Below are 21,401 nucleotides of genomic sequence, written 5' to 3' on the forward strand. Positions count from 1 at the left end.
TGCTTACAATTGTCTATGCCTATTGTATAAGTGTACATTTAAGCACAATTTTTTCACCTTTCAAGATGTTGTATAATCAAAAGTAACACTTGTCAATTGTACCATTAAATCTACCCATAATGATAGTTGAACCTATTAATTTGCATGCTTTGTTAAATAGATTGCTCTAATACCAAGATTATTTAGGCACTCATGCTCATGCTAATATCAACAAAGTTCAAAAATGTGAAAAGAAGGTCAAATTTTGGACTAAATTCATGGGACCCTATCAAATGACAATAGCAGATGAAAAAAAGCATTGGTTCCATCTTCAACCAATTGATTCTAAAACTATACCAGTATTATTTCTAATCCTAGGCTTTAATTTAATTCATTGTAACTTGTACTTTGACCTCACCAACATCAACTTAATTGGCCATAATGTTCAATATACACAAAATCAACTCAAGGTTTAAACATTGAGATGGCTTGGCTTTTCTAAACGCGGAAGGAGGGATTCCTCTACAAATATAGAGTTAAGAAACAAGCTAGGTACAAATCCTATGCTACCTAATGAAAACATGAACAAACCATAATTATAAGAATAAATGGAAACATTATATGGATTTGTTCTAATATAAAATTGTCTACTCATACAAGTCTTAGTAAGTATTGGAATATACTTTATTAGTACTAAGCTATGTATTCATTGTATATTGTGCATGTTTTTATCTAAAATACCTCCATGTTCCATTGATGAATCACTCTTCTTCCTAGACTTTGTCCATCTTTTATTGGATCCTAACTTTATGTATAATATTGAAACAATCTCAATTGATCATACCTTATTGGCTAAGATCAAAATTAAAAAGAGCTTATTCTTCTTTCAACAAGACTTATTACTTTATTTTTCCAAGCTTGCATTCACTAAACTACTAAAAATATTAGATGCCATTATTTGCCAATTCTTATGTATTTTCAAGATTGTTTAATATTCCAATTTTTAAAAATTTGGAAGTGATAAAAACTTATCTTTCATTTATATCACGTCACCCACATTATTAAAAATAAAACAATTTTATCACTTTTAGAAGTATATGTATATATTTTCAATAACCACTTAAAAAAACAAAAATCCAAAGTATCCATTTAGATCAAGTAAACATTGTATCCAAACCCTTCTAATTAGTTTATCATAGATAATAATCAAGATTGTGTCCTACATTAAGACAAGAATTAAGAGAGAAACAGTAAGAAACAAATTTCTCACTAAGAAGGGTTTTGCACGTTAAACAATACCAATTATCTTAATAGGAGAAAGAATAAACTTTAGTTTACTCTTTATTTTATTGTAATATCTACTGAAATCTTACATGTCTGGTGGAAGTTTTATGTCCTATATTATTCAATGTAGGACAAATAGAACAATGTCCTGCATTATATCCATTCACATAAGAGGCTTCAATACGAAATATGGAAAGTAAAACAACCTGGTAAAAATTGGGCTCGCATCCAAAACTCGTTAATAGATGAAAATATGCCATTTTAAACCCAAATTTAGGGGAAATGATTTATCTGCTGCGAGCGATTAAAAGACTTTGATCTAAAAAGATAAATTTGAAAAATAAATGTGTATATAAGTTCTAAAAATAGATTAGAATATTCAATCATGCTAAACGAAGTAAGAAGCTGATGACGTCAGATCGGATAAAACCTGTAAATGCGAAAAGAAATCAGACCACTTTCAAACTTTGACCGTCTACCAGTTTTTGGTTTACGATAAAGAAAAACCCAACAACCTTGCCAGACGAACATGCCATAAAGCGCAATGAAAGGATGCAAGTTTCAAACCCTCGTAACGTGGAGTTTGTATGGATTGGAAAGAATTACCTCTAACTGTTCCTCATTGAACTGTAGCTTTTGGAATTCCCACGTATCCAAATGGGTGCGTCTAAAGTCGGCTATGGTTTTGGTTACCGTGGCGCTAATCGGCCATTTCTCGTGATTGAACTGGGCCAACACTGTCACCATACTTGGAAGCCATCTGAAATACAAACAAATTCACAAGACGAATTTCAGGGATATGTGATCGATTTTTTCAAAAATAGCAATTATTCTGGTGTAAAAAAGAGCCACATATACTTCAAACAGCGTTTCGAATGTACAAAAAGCTTTCAAAAATATATGAAAAGAAAACTTACTGAGGCATGTCATACGGTACAGAAAGTACACAAGCTGCAACACCCAAGACAACTCCATGTCGAGAAGCTATGGTACCGGGTTCCGCCCTCCTCCTTCTCATCACACATTTATGTCATGTTCAGTTTCCAATTCAAGTGCCTCTTAGATTATAAATTGTTACTATAAGTTCAGTTCGTGTACTTCCCGAAAGGATTCATAGAATCCTAGCTAATTCTAATCTTCTAGTAAAAGTAAGAAGGTGCAAATTCATTAAACCTAGGCTCGTCGAATGAATACCTCCCCAGTGTAGGAGAGCATACATAGAAAAGTTTCACGGAAAATACCTCTTGAGGCCTTTGCTAGCCTCTTGAAGTGAGACAGCAGCATCGTAAGCTTCTGCCCTAAAGTTCTCCCCGAGCTGACTACCAGCACCTTTCATTAACCCTGCTAAGGTTGTTGCAGCTAGCTCTCTTACCTGCAAACAGTGAAAGCATTTACTGCATTAGGAAGAGCTATTTAAAACAGAATAAGACAAAGAAATAAATAATTCATTTCTCTAGAAATAGACGTATTGTGTACTCAGATTACGGAGCTATGTAATAAAATTCTTGAAATATTTTCCATTCCGTAAATAAAATCCAACTAGAAGTAAGGGTCACTCGTGAAACATCCAAATACCTCTATCTGTGAGTCTGATAGTAGTCCCCGAACTTGGTTCCACAAGGCTGACACATGCGATGATTTCATGATGAAGGTATGCCTGCACAGCTCAATAAAGTCAGGACTTTCACCTGTAGCAACACACGTGACAGAAGGCAATATATAGGCGATTACCGGTACTGTGAAACAGTAGTAAAGACATACTATGCAAATGAGAGCAAGTCGAAAGCTTTTACTTAATTTGGATCGTTACATTGTCATCAATTGGAACCATTTTGCAGCAATAGCTTAAAAAAACTCTTTAAATGTATTTCACTAATTTACGTCTACGTGAAGTTAATTGCTTTCATATTAATCAACTTCATGGCAGTTTATGTTGATATTAAGTATAGAAGATTAGAAACTTAATATAGAAGAAAATGTAAACGCAGAAAAAAACCCAAATTCTCAGACGGATATATTACCGGAAAACAATTGGTGGTAAGAAAGTCAAGGCAGCAACACGTGTATGCCAGTTCGTGTGCGCAGCCGCTGACATGATGGCTGATACTACTCCTTCCAAGTGCTTGGAAGGGAAGAGTTGCCACATCAACAACTGCATGGATAACTTCGCTAAAGCTTTGACATCCTTATCCCAAGTGTCCTGCTTAACATACAATACTCACGGTCATATCTTTGATGAAATTCAAAGTAGGCACAAGGAAGCACAAGAAAGACCACGCATGATGTCATAGGAATATACTACTGTAGGTTTCTCATGCAGATTCGTTCGAAATGATCAACCCACTATATCGACTAACACACACAATGACATATCGAAAAAGAACTCAGAAGTAAACTTTGTGAAGTCATAAAATCCCACCTGAAACAAAATGACAGCATTATGAACTGTGAACTCAATCGAATAAATCAAAATTACAAATTTCGGTTGGAAGAACATATAGCGACCAAATCAATACCTGCATGTAGAGGATGGAGCAGAGGAGGTCAAGAAGCACCGGCATGAATACTGCAACGTTCCCAGATCGTACGCTTGCTACTACAAAGTGAAACGCCTGCAATATCAATTGAGCAAGATGTAAGATGATGAGTTCTAAAATTCAAAGTCCAAGACAAAACCTGCTATGAAGTCTTTTAAGATTGTTCTAACATAACTCTACAAAGCTAAGCTCGAAGCCACATAAAAATGGATCACAGTTGAATCATCATCACAGTTGATCCAATTAGGAACACAATCACTCATGACTGTCTGAATCAACAAACTTCAGGTACAAGAATTTCAGAGTCAAGATACCGTTTCTATGCGTTTGAGCGCTTCCTTAGACGTCTCACTAGACGTACTATCAATGGATGACTTTTCGAGAATGAGCCCTTTGGTTTGGATGGTTGCAGCTGCAGACTTAGCGCCCTCCACCAGCAATTTAGTCCAGTCCTTAACCTTACTATGTTCAAGACTCATAACGCGTATTTGTCCCTCACTGCTTGAACGTTGCAAATTTGAGCCCAGCTTGCAAATCAGGCCACCTACAGCTTCTCGCACCTGCAGATTACATAGACACATGGTTTAGTTCGTCGAAGTGATTGAAAAAGAAATATAACTGTCTCGAACATCACAAAAGAGTGCAGGCACAAGAACTGATGATGACTTAAAATGACTTCTTTAGATAAATAAACAAATTAATAACCAGGAAGAAGAAGACGAAGAAGAAGAAGAAGAAACTTCTGCAATCACAAACAGCAGTGATCGCGATTTAACGTTGTACATAAATGTGAATTACCTGGGCCGCGGGATGATTCATATATGATTCAAATATTTCCGTAAGAAGTGTGGCTTGAAACTCAAGTTCCTGGTCTGGACCAAGCTCGAGAAGTGCAGCCTGTAGAAGCATAAGACGCTTAGTCACTACACTAGTAGCTGCTCCTTCTGGCAAGGGGTCAGCAAGACATTCAAGAATGCATGACCGGAGAACAGGGACTTGTCGGCCCGACCGACCCTTCCCTCCAATTGCGTAGCGTACACATGCTGCCCATTCCACTGCTGATTCCACCGTGGAGTGTAACAGAACCTTCCTCAGTAGAGGCCGTAACCAATCGTGCCAAGCTTCAGTAACACAAGCCATATCTGAAAAACAACAGATAAACAAGTTCAAGTCTTTTTCAAAAGAACGAAAAATCACATTAAGAAGGGTTATTCCAATTTGAAAGATATGTCAAAAAAAAAGTACGTTAGTAGATTGTGTGCAAGAAAGTTATTCATATTAAGGCAGTGACCATATCCGTCCAGCCGCGTTTTTAGCTTCTATGACCAATAGTTCGTATTAAGATAAATGCTTTTTATTCTACCTTGAACTGAAATTACAAAAATCGAAGCTCTTGACTTTTGATTTTCCATATGTTTGATCGTCAGGTTTTGAAGTTTTTGTAATAATATTTTTTATGAAGTTTCCGCTTCGTATACGAAACCACTTAAACTGGTTTCATATGCCCAAATTTTTAATGCAGGAAGATGAAGCTTCACGAAACTCCATTGATAGAAAAGAATTCAAATAAAACAAAATTTACCTGAGCGTATCAATCCAGCTACAATCTCTGCAGTTATACATTGCTTGCCTCGTTCTTCAACAGCTTGAGCAGCTTCTTCTAAAGGGGCCCTCAGTTGCAGAAGAACGACATTTCCAGATTCTCGAACTAGAGACTTGAACAGCTTTGCATAATACCAACGAAACTGCTCCCCAGAAGAATTGGAATCCCAAGTGCGAGTGTATGGCCATTGACGCTTGACAGAAGGCATCAATGCTGTAAGTCCCATGTCATTCATGCTGGAAGATTGGTAAGCAGAATGCCCCTCTGCATAATTATGGTCAAGAGCTAGATGTTTAACAACGTTAGCACCAAAGTCCGGGGAAAGAAAAGCGGACGTAATGATGCTTTCCATTGAATTTTCATCAATTGTGCTCTGTGATTTTGCAACCCCTTTTATCATTCCGTTCCTTAAAGTCTTCCGAGTAGCAGGTGGAAGTAGAAACATAAGGGCCATCACAGATAAAGGTCGCAGAGCTGGCAAATCGCTAATCAAGTTATTTATAAATCCACCTGCAGCAGGCAACATGCAGATTAAGAATGCTCATTATTCAAAATGAAATACTTCTTCAAATTCTATTTCGTCTTCAAAATAGCTGAAAATAAACGCTCAAATTAAATGGTGAAGTACCAGCTATGCTTTTTCTGGTCTTGGACGTAGTAGATCCATCCAACGGAGAGTTTGACGATGATGGTGGCAGCACGAGGAATAAAAGCATGCCATGAGCCATAAGATTGTATCTGTATGAACTGAACATGTCAGTGGAGGATTACCACTAGATCATGCATGAAAAGTAGGATGTCCAGCCTACTTGATCAATCATATCACAATTAAAATGGAAACTCACCATGGCGATTTAACGAGAAATTTTCGTTAGGGGGTTTGAAAATATATGATGGTAATAATAGTAATCAAAATGATAGTAGAAATACTTCTAAAATTAAAAATTAGGGCGTGTAAACCTTCTAGAGGCAAATTCACATGCGAAGGTGTTTATGAGCAGGATGAGGAACCTCGATGTGGAAATATAGAAACTACAATGTAGGGATATTCAACTCGATAAGTAGATTTTATTGTGTTTCGTAGATAATTTTGTGAAGTTTAACTTATAATTAAAAATCACCTTAGATTCGAGATATATCTCATTAAATAATAGTGGGTGCTTAAGTAAAGGCCAAAAATAGTATCAATTTGTGAGAATTAATTGGAGATTTTAAACCATGCACTATGAGCATCAGTAGAAACATTTGAAAAGAAACAGCCTTACTGACCGCCAATGTGTTGAACCAACAGCATCGCCAGTATCGAGAACCTTCTCCTTCAATTGCGTTATCATGGAGAGGTATGAATCCTCCTCATCACTTTTTGCTCGTACAGGAACTCCTCGAAAAAAGAGGTTGAACACAAAAAATACCTGCGCATCCTCCTCGATGCAAGAAAATTAGAGAATCTTCTTAAGTCAACCCCAATCAAATGTGCAATATCCATTATGTGAATAACTCAAATTGAGGTTCCTTCACATGAATATGTCATGGTTTTATAAATTCTAGTGACTACACACATACGGGTTGCATAGTAATAGACACCGACACTTAGGCGACATACCAACCTGATATCAACCTAGCATGAACTATCATCTTGAGATACATTAGAAACAAATTAATACTAACATGTGAAACGAAATAAAGAATTCCAGGAAAGATATATATAAAGATTTACATACCTCACTGATAGCATTGTGCGTCTTCACAGTCTCCAGATGCTCACTGAAATTAAATGCACAATCACTAGCCGTTAGTCACGCACTCATGCGGCAAAAAGTGCCACAGCCAAGACGATCTTCTGACTTTTTGACATGATTGTCCCAGAAAGGAATGAACGCCACTAGAATGTTGCCAGAAAACCTACATAATTAAAGATGTATAATGGGGTAATAAAAAATAACCCAAAACTGTGTGATAAGCAAGGGTTTAGAAAGTTAAATTTACCTATTCAGAATAGCTACCAGAAAAGATGTCATTGCATCCCAGTCCTACAAGTCAACCATTCGAAATTCAGGAAATACAAAAGACCTCAAGATCATAGTTCCTATATTCAATAACCTTAAAAAAGACACCCTTCATTACAAGGCATTTATAGCATGACATTGTGGCCTAGGTAACCCGAAAACTAAGACAAAAACAGATCGATGTATACAAAAGGAAACTGCTGACAAGAATTCAATGATAAAATTAAGCCGCTAAAAACAATAATCATGAATATCAAACCTGCATAAGGTAACGCATGACTGGTGATCGTACGAGAACGTTGCATGCACCCAAGGCTGCATCCTCTGTTGGAGCTTCCTCTTGTATAGCGTCAGTTAACTTCGGAATACAGTCTTTCACGAGCATAGGAAATCGCTTAAGGAGCATCTCGAGTCTACTTCCAGCAAAACTGAACAAGTATTCCAAAACGATTACCAGCAGCTCTAATTTGCATTTCACAGGTAAAACTCTCTTTATTCATCAGCATTTACAAAGTGAAGTTCATCTTTCTACAAACTGCTGTGCATAAGAAAAAAGTGAAAATTTAAGAGCAGCGACTATTAATTCCGAGAAAGAAATTCGGCAACCCTGGAACACTTCATATTTCACTAAAAATGTATGATCCAGTTGAATCGAAAACCTAATCGTCATAGAAAACAACTTTAAAAGTCAATTGGTGCAAAATAAATGCAGAAAACTTACGAGCGCACAGCAGCGTAGTTGAGCAAAGACAACTCTAGAAGATCCTGGCATAGAACCGCTACATGGTCTGGAGCAGTGGACAAGTGACCCCGCCAGCCTACTTGACTAGATCGCCATATGAAGTGGAGCATAGTCCTTTCTACAAGTACCCAAATTGGCCTGCCCCACTCACTCCCAAAAACAAGTAAGGATGATGCACAGAACAAATCTAAGAAAATCTGGCTATCTTCAAAATTCTCAAATTTTTCCTCAGAACACATAATTAAAAAAACTTGCGCGCTTAAATGTTACAAGTGTTCCAGATGCTCATGAAGGCGTTGGAATACGTGAATACACATCAAGTCATATAAGAAAATAAATGCACCAAACGATCACGAGTGAATGCCGGATCAAATCCTCTAAGGTGATCAAAGAAGCAATGATCCACACCTTCTTCGCCGTTGACTATGGCCACCATTGATGAAGTTAACTTGCGTTTCTGTAACACATTTCGCATCTGCATCCAACACCCCCCGATTCGCAGCCCATGATTTGTATTCAGAACTACCTGCACATACAGACCAAGTATTTCAGACAATTAATAAGGAAAATTGACCAGTTTTAGCAGTTTATCCAATTCAAGTGACATAGGACTTGCTTGTGAATATTACAACAAATAACAGTGTAAATGCCACTAAGATGCTGGAAAATAAGGAGGATCGTTTTAAAAGTACTCTCGCGTGGCTTTAAAACCACTTGCTTCAGTGTTTATGACAATGAGGTGGTTCAGTAATCCGTCGTACCAGCCTTTATGAAAGAAAGATAAAGTTATTATGCTTTCCTAAGCAAAGATTCATTAAATTGGAATAGTAATCCAGTAGCGTAGCACTAATATAAAAAATTCAAGAGTTGCGCTACGTAAACAAATATGCTGGAAATTTCCACTACATAAATATAACGCCATTGTTAATAGCTAGGGTATTCTTGCATATTCAGACTCTCATAGACCTTACATTTGTGGACTAAATGGTGCAAATGATAAATGACAGCATCATGCACAATAACGAACGTAACAAAAATATGAGTGAGCCTCACCATAATTTACAATGGATCCGATGACACCCACCAGCAACTTTAACAACGTAGTATCGTCTGCGCGCTTCTTGAGCATGTACCTAATGTAGACAACAAAACAAGGTCAAAAGTTGAAAGTTCAAGTTTGTTCTCTGCCTAAAAATTTGAAGTACATCAAATATTGTCATTCCACAATTGAATTAGTAGATCCACAATACTACTGCATACCATTGTAACAAACTGTAACTCTAGAAGTGATGGAAGTTAAATACTAGTAAGAAGCTCAGAAAGTCCACTCCACGATTCTCCAAAATTTCATACTGTTAAGAGAGTGTGAACTGTACTCGCAAGCTTGATGGATAGTCTCCGCAGCTTCCTCACGCAGTGCTGAAGTTCCTATCGGGACTCCAGCAACACCAGCTAAACTTGCTATGGGAAACTCTCCAGCCGGATACGAAAAATCGGGGAGGCAGGTCCTTAGCCCATACAGAGTAGACTCCACACGTAAGAGCAAAACTCGTAAATGTTCTTTTTGATGCCCTGCAGTGACGAACAAGGGACCGAGCAGTTCAGCATAAAATTCATAACAAGAGAGCCAAACTAATTTAGAATGATGTGACTGATACTGTACAAATGCCTCCTCCAGGTATCACTTGCTATGAAGCCAACCTATAATTTGAATAGGATCGTTGACAAAAAACATACTAAAGGGAAGTCGACCTACCAGAAATATCAATCTGGGGACCGTCCTGACAAATGTTTCGAAGGTCCTGCAGTGATCCTCGCAGATGAAGATTTACCAACTCCTCGGCAAGCTTTATCTCTTCTTCGCTCGGATAATGCCACTTGCAAGTTGTTCCTTTAGATGGGGTGCAGTCACCTTTAGTAGCATACCAAACGTCAATCCCACTGTCATCTATTACTGCTCTGTTGATCCCACAAGATAATGTTAGTATTAGACTTCAAGGCAACCGCAACTCTGGTTTAAAAAGCTTTCAAAGGATGGCAGTAATTTTTCTACGAGAAAATGAGACTCACCCAACCGGGTAATTATCTGTTACATAGTACCAAACCAAGCTTCCCAATAAACAAGTGAGGACTGAGCTGCCAGCTGTATTGACCTGCAGAGTTAACAGGATACACCGTTCAAAATAAACTCTTGAAAAGAAATCCCGCGAAAATAAGCAAACAGTGAAAAATCCATACCTAAACAGGTATTCCTCATGTACTATCTGCAGGTCTAATTCCAAATCACAGCCTCGAACATTAATATTTCGTTTTAATTGCAGATGCAAAGCAGGAGAATGACACGAAGAGCAGAGCTCTACTCAGATCCACGAAGAGAATTACTAGCCAAGTTGGTTTAGACAAGTGATTAAACCAACCTTCTGACTAGGAGCATTAAAGGCGGCTGTGATAACTTTCTTGATGAGATCTGCGTGAGGAAGAAGAGCAGCACCGCCCCAGCCGATTCCATCAGCTACCGCCTTAAGCTGGTAAACCACCGTGCTCTCCAAAGCTTGGGACAACCCCACCTAGAAGTAAACAAGGATCACATGAATGTGAGAAACAGACTTGGTAATAAATGCAAAGATGTAGAGATAAGTACTTTGGCCTAAGAAAGCACAAAAGATTTGCGAAATCACAACATTTCTGTTCACGAAAATTAAAAACGCCCACACCTTAAAGTCAGCACCCTCGGTCCGCACACCATCACCGCTAAATCCAGTGGAAGGAGACTCGGCAAGGGAAGACACGATGGAGCGCATTATGGGAACAAGAAGAACTTCAACACTTATTCTAGGATTCGCATAGACAGCAGCTCCACAAAGAGATCCTATCTCATCTGCTGCGCCAGGCAATACAGTACTATGCACAAATTTCACCACCATCTTCAAAGCCTGAAAGAAAAAAAATTACATGTGAATGGAATTTGCAAATACTGCAAAGAATCAAATAAATGATGCGACCAACACAAGTATAAGATAAGCTTTACTTGTAAAATTCATCAAAAACGTTTCTTTCATCTGTTTTCTAACCTACTCCCGAATGTTAAAAACAAATCACTACATGTGCTAACTCTCATCGCTGTTCTTTAGAACCGCAGCGATGTAGTACCTGATTGAAAAGAGGAAGTGTTGTTCTACAAAAGATTATTCCAACGAGAGAATTGTATTGTGATCCACAATCATTCAAAAATGCATCGTCCGCCTCCGTATCGCCTCTGCGGACCACACATGCACCCCCAACAACCAAGGTAATAAAAATCAATAAATCTGTCAACTGTTATCTCAATTACAACTTGACAAACATAGATGAGTCACACACCAAAATTATTCCGTTCCAGCAACGTCAAAATGGGCATAATTGTAGTACATGTATTATTCAATGAGATTCACTGCCGTACGTGAAAAGTAAATACTATTGCAAAGACCCATGAAGTAGGCCACACGAGGTGGAAAAATTGACCCTCACATACTACTTTTTTAGGGCAACTATATGAGAGATTAAGAAATTGCAAACTTACGTGGTGGTTGAAGGCTCTAAGTTGACGAGAAGGACAAAGAGACGAGATAAAAAGTCATCTAACCACTTAGACCAATCAATAGGTAATGCTCCACTGCCTCCATCCTCTTTAGCTCCTATTACACCAACCTGCGTTGCATTAATTTGTGTTAATTTTGATTACCACTTTACAAGCAGTAATCAGTCTCCGTAACATGAACTACAACCAAAGCTAATTGGGGCGGAACTATTTCCTCACTACATCTAAACTTGCATGAAGAAATTACTAGAACAAAACGAAAATATATGTACTATAATTGTCCTCGTTACATTGAGTAGAACAACTGCATATGCACTGCACGAGTACACCAATCCTCTTTGTTCAATTAGGATGCTCAAAATAGAAAATAGCAGTCCCGATATATTGTAACACCATTGCAACTTTAACTTTCAGCTGTTGAACCGCCTAAAGCAATTGGCAGAAACCAACATATTGCGAGAAAGAAGAGTGAAATTTCGGAAGGAGCAAGTCTTGTGGGTTTTTATCTTCCAACTAATTTTCAGAAAAGACCAGTTAATCTTTATCTCTGCAATCAGGTTCATCTCAGCAAACAGCATCTCAACAACTTACGCTGGAAAGTACAGAGCAATACAGCTGCAAAGTGGCCAGCGTTTTTGGAGGATCGTTTGCATCCAAGCCAAGTAGCGTACTGAACAAAGCATCAACTATTGTCTTTTTGCACTTTAACAGAGACTCCCGTGTTTCAGAACTCATGTCTGCATTTTGACTATGCCTGGTTGATGCAAGAAGAATAGGACGGGCAGCAAGTGCTAGGGTTCCAAGGGCAGTCTCCAGCTGATGTGTAGCTGTTATCTGAAACAATTTAAGAAATGTTACTTCAATCATGAGAAAAACCAACATATGTGAGTTAAAAACTAGACTGCTACAAGCTATGAATCAAAAAACTAAGGTCAGTATGACTTAAGCTGACGCGATCGACTTCCAAGTGATAAGGTTAACAGTCAACAATTTGTACATTTATCATCACCGCAGTTAGTTATGTTCCAGCTGGCCGCGAAGGCTTGTCAAGGAGACACACTTCATTTTTCGACAGCTCAGTAAGCGTATACTACTCCGATAGTGTCTTACAGCAAAGAGTCAGAATCTAAACATGATTTCGACTAAGCACACAACAAAACCGAAGATTTCACAAAAACAGGCTGCTATGTTAAAAATTTAATGTAACATCTTGTGAATTCTTAAATGACCAATATGAGGATCTACCAACTAAAACTTGCATCATTCCAACATCTAACCCCACGCTGGAAAATGGCAGAACATGAATACTCTAAACACTTGAATTTGAGTGTAAATCACCTCAGCTAGCCAGGGAATAAATTCGATTACCAAACCACATACTCCGTGTCTGCTTTGCTTTCATAAGCGTATGAAAACATGCTTCCATGATAACAACAAGGCGATGGCATCTAAATTCAAGACAAAAACATAAATTTAAGACATCTGAAAAGGGGGATGACAGGAGATCCTGAACAAACTTACAGAATCCAACGCAGTATCAAATGTGGAAACAATGTAAGGCAACATCAACGTCGGTTCTACAAATGCAAGTAAGCATGCAGAGCTGCCAACAGTACTAGCCAAGCTACTGTTCTTGCTGTACTGTCCGCGCTCAATCAGCCGCATCAATGTTCGCACAAAAGCGGCTCTTTCCGCAGGTCCTAGGGCGACATGGGCCTTCTCCGAACTTCTGCAACTCAAAAGACTTAATTCGATTAAATGACCGCTCACAACCCTCACATACTTGGATACAATGTACACGTGCGTTCAAGCTTCTGGCAATGAATGAGCACTGTCATACTGCCAACTAAAAAAGAATAGCGACATTCACATGAGAAAGATACACAAAGTCGGTGGGATCCTTGGAAGTTTGAAACATCTACCTACACGACCAGAAATTTCCATACTTCAGGTAGTGTATGTTGAGAACCTACACAAAGAGGAAAAACAACCCTCCGCAGGAGATCTTCTGAAGAATAGACATTCTAATTGAATTGATTAGAAAAAACGTTTTACTGTGACTTCAATTTTGAAGTAATGTATATTGGCAGGTCACTGACAAAGATCGTACCGCTGCTCTTTGGCCAGACGATCGAGAAAGTAAGCAAACAAATAACGTAAAAGACGCTCCAACGATCCTGTCCATGATCCCCCATTGGAAGGATGATAAAACCTGAAATTCCATTGAGCGTATTTCACCAATTAAAATCTAAGTTGGTCTGCAATAAACTATCGAATACTATTAGACATCATAACAACAAACGGTTCTGACGCGGAAAGCATATTGGAAACTAAAGAAGCAACTTAACCTGCAATTACGTATTGTGAGGCATATCATGGTCACTTTCAGGGATAGACAATTTTTTCCCCCAGTTAAGCATAAAAGCATCACAAATTGCCACATTCAAAAACGCTTACTGCTCCAGAAGGTCAATAAGGGTTTCGAGGTATCCTTGTGTTGCGCTTCCATTTTTAATCAAATATACCTGCCCATCAGACCCACCACTCATGTCTTACTACATGTCCAATTTATACCAGCTCAATGATCAAATAATTTCCAGGCAAACATACATAGCATACGGACAATCTCAGTGTTGATTGATGCATTTTAGAACCATGCATCAATCTTGCAAAAAATAAATAAATAACAAAACAAAACAAAAAAAAGAGGTATTGAAGTGCAAAACATCCACTTCTTCAAAATGAAAAAAAAAGAAAGTATTGGCCCGATTGAAAGCCAAGTGAGCTCCAACAAACGTGTATTCATCCTCACAGCTCAAACTGGTTACCACTTGGATTGAAAGCACAGGTGACCACGTATCACAGAACAGGACATACAGTACCTACAAAGCTGTCCACTATTTCACACGGCTTAGCAAACAACTGATCTTAATGGTATTAATGTGAGATAAACAGGTCAGCCTTACAATGGATTTCGCCATTTCCTTGGAGGGTGATGATGACCAGCGACTGTAAAAGGCGAGTGAACACTCCCGCGACTCTTGCCTATTAACTGGACACCATGCGCCTGCTTTCCCCACTGGAACCTACACACAAGACACATGCACAGCTGATTAACCCACAGAACGTGTTGGATTCTAAGATCAGCATAAATTGAATATAATCACTAAATCACACTTGATTTTCAAAAAATGCGTACATTGATTGAAATTGAATATGAAACAAGAATACGTCAACATGAACTCCATGCCTAGTACTCACGTAGTATCAGAACACCATCAAGCATGAAGTTTACATTCTCCGCGTTGTACCTCTGATACCGAGGTCGCAATTTAAACCAATAGACCCTTTCCACTACTCCTAGGAACAAAGATCATATCTTTCTCGGTCAATGTATATGATTTCAGTAAGAAATACGTATTTTACTGTGATAGTGAGATCACCTATGATACAGAAAAATTGACGTACGCCACTACAGTGCATTAAGCTGCCTCATAACGTTCTGTGGCCTAAAAGTTGAACTGAAAGAAATCTATCATACACGCTGAGATGAAATCATAGCCTCACAAATATTGACACTCAAGATCAGAAAGCAACCGTGTATAACTCGACCATTTTAGCTACTACCTACCTCAAAGGAGCGCACAAAGTTTGAAAACAAAGGTTGCAGGAAAGGCTTCCAATCAAAAGAGCTCCCTCTAGAATGTTTGATACAGCGTGCAATGAGAGAAGCCCATTGCAGGTTCCAATACCGGCAATTCGGCAAATCTGCCCAAAGACCTAGGCACTCGTTAATCCAATCACTGCAAGAAACACACCCACACAAACAAATGTCAAATTCAGCAAATCACAAAACTTATTCATTCTTGACACATACAGTACAATTTTGGGCCCCAAGAATGAAAGCGAATTGTATATCAGTCAACAACTGCACACTAATTCTTTCAACTTGCTCCGTGCATATCGTAAGCATATCTTTGGCTTACTTCATCACTTTCTCCACCGTGCAGTGCTTGATTTATCAAATTTATCCAATTTACTAAAAGATGGATACATGATTGTCACCCACCTTGGCGATTTATCAAGATACTTTTCTACTTCCTCCATTATTGTTGAAGGCATAAAGAGTGTGATGAAACCCATTGCTTCCATGGATGAATTGTGCGCAAGGTCGTTAAGTGCGGGTCTGGACGACAATAACCACTCTCCTTAATGTTATTTCGATATTTTGAAAAGATAAAAATAAAATAAATAAAAATAAATAAAAATAAAAGATATAATCAGATGCAACACTAGAATGCGAAACACATACATGATCTGTGCAAGAAAATTCATTCGTAAACTGACTGTTCGCTAGAAGTTATGCTAAGCCTAGCAAAGTACAAAAAAGTAAAAGAGGAATTCAGGAACAATGAACGCGTACCGAAACTCGAGCCAAATTTCACTAGCTGATTTGGATGGAAAGTACCGGCGACAGCAACGAACAAGATTGGTAATAGAGTCCAAATGATGCATCTTAATCCCAAGTCCTTCATAGGAATACCTCCTGGTAAATTGCATCCAGGCATTAATAACCAAACTATCTTTCACGGACGAAGAAACAAAATTTGACGACGATCGTAACCGATTACAAAAACAAATAATGCATTAAAATTTAGACCAGAAGATATTCGAGTATGAAATGAATATTTCCTCAAGCAACGATTTCTTAGAGATAGCATATAGTTTGATCAGATTTAAGCCTACTCTGTACTTGCAATGTAAACAATGACAAAGAATTCTGCCATAAGAGAGAACCTCTTAAAGTGGACCGCCAACAGCAACGAATAGAAAGGAAACCACTTAATCTCCAAATCAAGCTTTCGATGTTTTTGTAATATACGACTAATACAGCCAGCCCATCGGTCCTGTTCCAAAATCAGGGAGTTGGTATCAGCAAGATATACTGCGATTGAAATATCATACTTGCATCCACTCAACTTTTCAAAATATAGATATCTAAAGGATCTACGTCAGCCAACTTCTCTGGACTAACGGTGCAAAGCTACCGACAGATATCCACTAGATCAGCTGAAGGCCACTGTAAAATATATTAGCACAAGAAGAAGACCAATGGATTCATGTCGCAAACTCCTGTCTGTAGCATAAGAAACGTCTAAATAGGAATCTGAGGACAAAACCACAACACCAAATGCGTAAACTATCAAATATTCTAAAATTTAATGCCTCCTATGAGGAGTAATAACAAGAAAGAAAAATACGAAAACCGTTAGCCATATGCATTACTTATGACTTTTTCAGTCCTCTAAAAACTATGTGCATGGTCTTTCACTGACCTGAATAAAAAGATTATCTGTTGTATCTAGTAACAATTTAAGACCAAGATTAATCACAGACTCCAAATCTTTGTTGTCCAATGCGGTCTTCGCTTTCACAAATCTGCAGCAAATATTTCAACAAATGTAAGAGTTTAGAAATTATAAAGGATTATTGGTATCATAAAGACGAAATAAATCCTACTTCTATTATAAAAATTGGACTACTTAAACATTCATGGACCGATCAGCACAACGAATGTGCGTGTGTGTCAAGTCGTCTACTTAATTCTAAGACCCAAGCACAGCTGATCCGGTTATTCCGTGAATATAAGGCACGAGAGGAGGCAGACAGCACCCAGAAAGATCACACAAAGGAGGTTCTCATACTCCTGAAACGATCAAATCTCAAAGAGTGTCTTCAAAAGACCACAATGTCTTTCACGCATGTGTAGTGAGCGCCTGATGTCTCTCGGCTAAGGCTGTACAATTAAGGGCTCTACTCTCTACACTTTTCCATGGTCTGACCCCGCACAACTGATTTCTACATACCATTAAAACATATACGTAGCGCACAAAGTGAGAGCCGGGTAATCAATGTAAACGAACAAGCTTATAGCTGTCAAATAAGCTGGCCATTCCAAAGTCATTTGGTACTTCGCTACGCATTCCATTTGCATTCCATCTCAGTTATGAGAATGCACTCAAATCTTAGCACTTTCCAGATCCTTTCATCAATGCATTTTTCGTTAACTTCGTTCAAAGCTTGTTGCAGACTAACAAGTTGACATTTTTCTCTTTCTTCATCAAAGACTTGTGACTGAAGTGTTCGTCCCGAATACTTGGCGAACAGACACATCCAAAGAAGTGGATACTCACAGCAACAATATCACTGAATAAGACAAGGAAAGAAAAAGAAGAACATACGTGTTTATAACAGGTATCCACTTTGTGGTGGCAAGGCGAGCAGCTGGAGTGTCCAGACACGACATTTCTTCCTCCATAATAACCACCAATTTGTGAAACCTCTGTGGCTCTTCCTTGACTTCCTCTACCATCGACTGAGGAAGCCACTTGTTATAAACATGCATCTGTTCATTCTTTCGTTGCGGATCAATTGAACTTTCCATTAAGAAGACTTCTGTTTCCATATCCGTAGACAGTTCTGATGGATACGAGTGGACGTTGGTAAACCCCATCCGAATGTGGAGAGAAAATCAATTTAGGTGTTGCCTGTTGTGATTTCAAAATAGCATGAGGTAATGAAATACCGCCTACTTTATTGGCATACTTGAGCCACCTCCCTCAGCAAAACGCTGCCTCCAGCGAGACCTTGGCCAAAAATACGACGGCAATATACTCTGCTTAAGCCCCCAAAGAAATCATTACCAACGATCAGAAGACAAATATTACCAGATAATCTCTTAGAACAACTTTAGGATCTCATCATATAGCAGAGAAATTACCACACCGATTACAAATCCTAAATCTATATTGAAAGCCTAAGCTGTATTGAAACAGACAACTACGCTCAATGAACTCTCAGCGGAGTAAATTATCAATACCACTTTTAAGAGGGATAAGAAAAGATATAAAAATAAATAGAAATAAACAAAATAAGCAAATCTTTGAGGTCACCAAAAGAGTTTGAAAGCAAGGCTAAATCTGACAGTTTCAAGACAGGGAAACCTCAGAAATCCAGACAACGGCAGCCCACTAATCACTTAATCGTGCATCCAACGATTAACAAAGAGCGAAAGATCTCTTAAACTTTGGCTCTAATATAACCAAGTAGGCATGATACCGAAATTGAATTTCACTAGTGCATTAGAAAACTGGACAGAGGCATGAGGAAAATCAGAATGCTACAATAATCTCGTAGGTCAAGGCAACTTTAAACCTAGCATCTCCGATCAGAACTGATTGAGCTTGAATTTCAATATAAAGGTTACTATAGGATCAGTATTAGATCAAAACATGGTAAGCCAACAGAAGAACAACACATTATAAACTTCTATCTTGCTCCAAAAACTAAAAAACTAAAAATAAAAATTAAAATTAAAAAAATTAAAAAGGCTTTGCACAAAGCTCCGTGCGACAATTGTAACAATTGCCCAAATTCTCCTTCCAGGCAGAATAAAGATTCAAACCCCCGAGTCCTACACAGACTGCGGCATGTCAATCGAATTGTGCGCCGCGAATGAGCAGCTTAAATCAACCACCCGTGACACATCACAAAGCACCTTAATAATCCACCCGACAATTTTCCAAACACCGTCTAAGCTCCCCTAAAAGATGCGGCCAAATATAGATTCTGCTCTTAGAAGCAAAATAAAATAAAATAAAATAACTATCTCAAGGATTCGCTCCAATCCGAGGCCCAATCTCCCAACCTAACCAATGGCGGTGCTAGAGGAAAGCACAATTCATGCATTTCGGGAAACTAAATCAACTGCAGCACAATCTAGCTAGTTCAAACCGACACCCAATTTAGCACCTACAACTAACTGCCACATCCTAATCCCTCGCACGGATCATTCATCGGCAATCAGCCAGCACATGTCAACCTCAGCTCCCGCCTACAATTTCTTACACAATTCACTGCACGACAAACAACCTCCACCGCTCTAGAGAGTCAAGGCATTTACCTCCACAGGAAACTCAACCATCCAGAACACCAACAAAGCGTCCACCTCGCTGCCCTGCAAGCTAATTGCACGCCTATCTCGAAACTAGAAATCTCCCCGACTCCTTCCCTGATCTCCCGCACTTCACATGCATCGAACCTCCAAGAGCCACCGCCACGTCGCCAATCCAGCCACCGGGAAAGAAAGAAGCTACTAAAACGAGAGCCAAACTATGTCCTCGACATTCAAGCTCTGCTAGCAAACGCAGATACGCACCGTTTAAGAAGATAAGAGATGGCTAGGAGAGGGCACGGGGAGGGGTGACTAAGGGAGGGAGGCAAGCACGCAGAGGAGGAGAGAGCGGCGGTAGAGCTTTGCGGTGGTAAGTAAGGATCGGGTAAGTGGCGACGGCGGACTGCTCAAGTGTCGGAGGAAGCGACGCACGCAGTGATGAGCGAGGCTGCAGCAACAGGGGAAGAGAAGGACGGAAAGGGGAAGAAGGAAAGGAAAAGGGCAGGGGAAGAGAAGAGGAGAGAGAGAGTAGAGGAGAAGGAGCAGGACGAGGACGAGCAACAGGCAAAGCAGGGCAAGCAGGCAGGCACCAGGCAGCAGCAGCAGCAGCAGAGTAGCAGCAGAGGAGGAGCTGCTGGCGATGGGGGAGAAAAAGGCAACAACGAAGGAAGGAAGGAAGGTTGCATTGGAGTCACATCTACTAGCATTCTGTCTGTCCGTCTGTCTGTCTCTGATTTCCCCTCGTCCTCCTCCTCTCTCCTGTATTTATGTACTGCTGTTCTACTCCGTATCCAAGTTGGTATTCCTACGGGGTTGGTATTCGTGTCTCCGATAGAGTTGTATGTACGACAAAGTCATTTTGGGGTTATTCATTCATTGTAAAGGGAGCCCAGAAACGAGGGTCTCGCTCTCTGTGGGTGTGTGTGTATGAGTGAGTGTGTGTGTATGAGTGAGTGTGTATGAGTGAGTGTGTATGAATGTGTGTGTATGAGTTAGTGTGTTTGTGTTTGTTGGGCTTGTGAGAGTGTCTGCCTCGGCCTTGGCTTTTTCTCTTTGCTGCCGTTTTCCTCTTCGCCCTCCCTAACTCCCTCCCTTCCCATCACTTTACTCCTGGGGTTCGTTGACTTTGATAGGGTCTTCGAGTGGACAAGGACCATTTCTGTGGTGATGTTGTATTTTATATCATTTTTTATTAACACACTTTTATTATTTATATCGAGGAACATAATAATCTGCCCAATATATTAATATACATCTATTTCGTTCTTGGAATTACCATTATACTCTCAGATGTATCTAGATTTGAGCTTACATCAATGGAATTATGATTTATGTGCCAAGTTTCAATAGACTCAAATTCCTTGTTTGTTTGTTTGTATGTGTGTATATGTATGTATATATGTACATATAGTATTTATAAGTTTTCAAAAAATAACCAACAAAATTATAACCATGGATATATATATATTACTCATGTTCTATTTTGCCTAATATTTTAATCAGCTTATTTTTGGTGTTTATGTCTTCAGACGAATTACCATCTATATCTAAATAAGATTTGGTTTGCTATTGTTTAGTATAATTAATAATAAAAATAGCTTCTACAATGTCACTTTAAATTGTTAGAATGTCGTATTAATAACGTGGTTGAATGCTAACAAATAAGCAATGTTTGATAAATTTGATAATTTCATTGACAGACGTTATGTGCAGTAGTTG

At 38.9% G+C, this 21,401-nt stretch overlaps 1 protein-coding gene across 2 annotated transcripts; it reads right to left on the minus strand.

The window, feature by feature from the left end:
- Positions 1-1,281: 1,281 nt before the first annotated feature.
- Positions 1,282-20,409, minus strand: LOC112292164 (proteasome activator subunit 4). 2 transcript variants are annotated; one of them, XM_073539138.2, is made up of 37 exons: positions 19,692-20,409; positions 17,971-18,404; positions 17,065-17,167; positions 16,526-16,635; positions 16,152-16,274; positions 15,798-15,914; positions 15,360-15,531; positions 14,695-14,814; positions 14,186-14,253; positions 13,839-13,940; positions 13,250-13,457; positions 12,320-12,562; positions 11,711-11,838; positions 11,302-11,407; positions 10,866-11,084; positions 10,569-10,718; positions 10,222-10,304; positions 9,908-10,110; positions 9,528-9,723; positions 9,205-9,284; positions 8,560-8,677; positions 8,131-8,289; positions 7,669-7,837; positions 7,390-7,433; positions 7,125-7,167; positions 6,673-6,815; positions 6,032-6,141; positions 5,383-5,913; positions 4,599-4,942; positions 4,115-4,360; positions 3,780-3,875; positions 3,285-3,463; positions 2,839-2,920; positions 2,505-2,635; positions 2,181-2,273; positions 1,870-2,023; positions 1,282-1,411 (listed from the first exon to the last, which is right to left on the minus strand). In XM_073539138.2, exons 2-37 carry the CDS (start codon positions 18,240-18,242, stop codon positions 1,385-1,387), a joined length of 5,472 nt encoding a protein of 1,823 aa, XP_073395239.1. In that variant the 5' UTR covers positions 18,243-18,404; positions 19,692-20,409; the 3' UTR covers positions 1,282-1,384. The 2 variants fall into 2 exon arrangements, with proteins under 2 accessions (XP_073395239.1, XP_024396134.1); XM_024540366.3 differs by lacking the exon at positions 1,282-1,411 and adding an exon at positions 1,471-1,693.
- Positions 20,410-21,401: the final 992 nt, after the last annotated feature.

Source organism: Physcomitrium patens, chromosome 15 (genome assembly GCF_059467195.1).
Source record: "Physcomitrium patens ecotype Gransden chromosome 15, ASM5946719v1, whole genome shotgun sequence".
Classification (NCBI taxonomy): Eukaryota; Viridiplantae; Streptophyta; class Bryopsida; order Funariales; family Funariaceae; genus Physcomitrium; species Physcomitrium patens.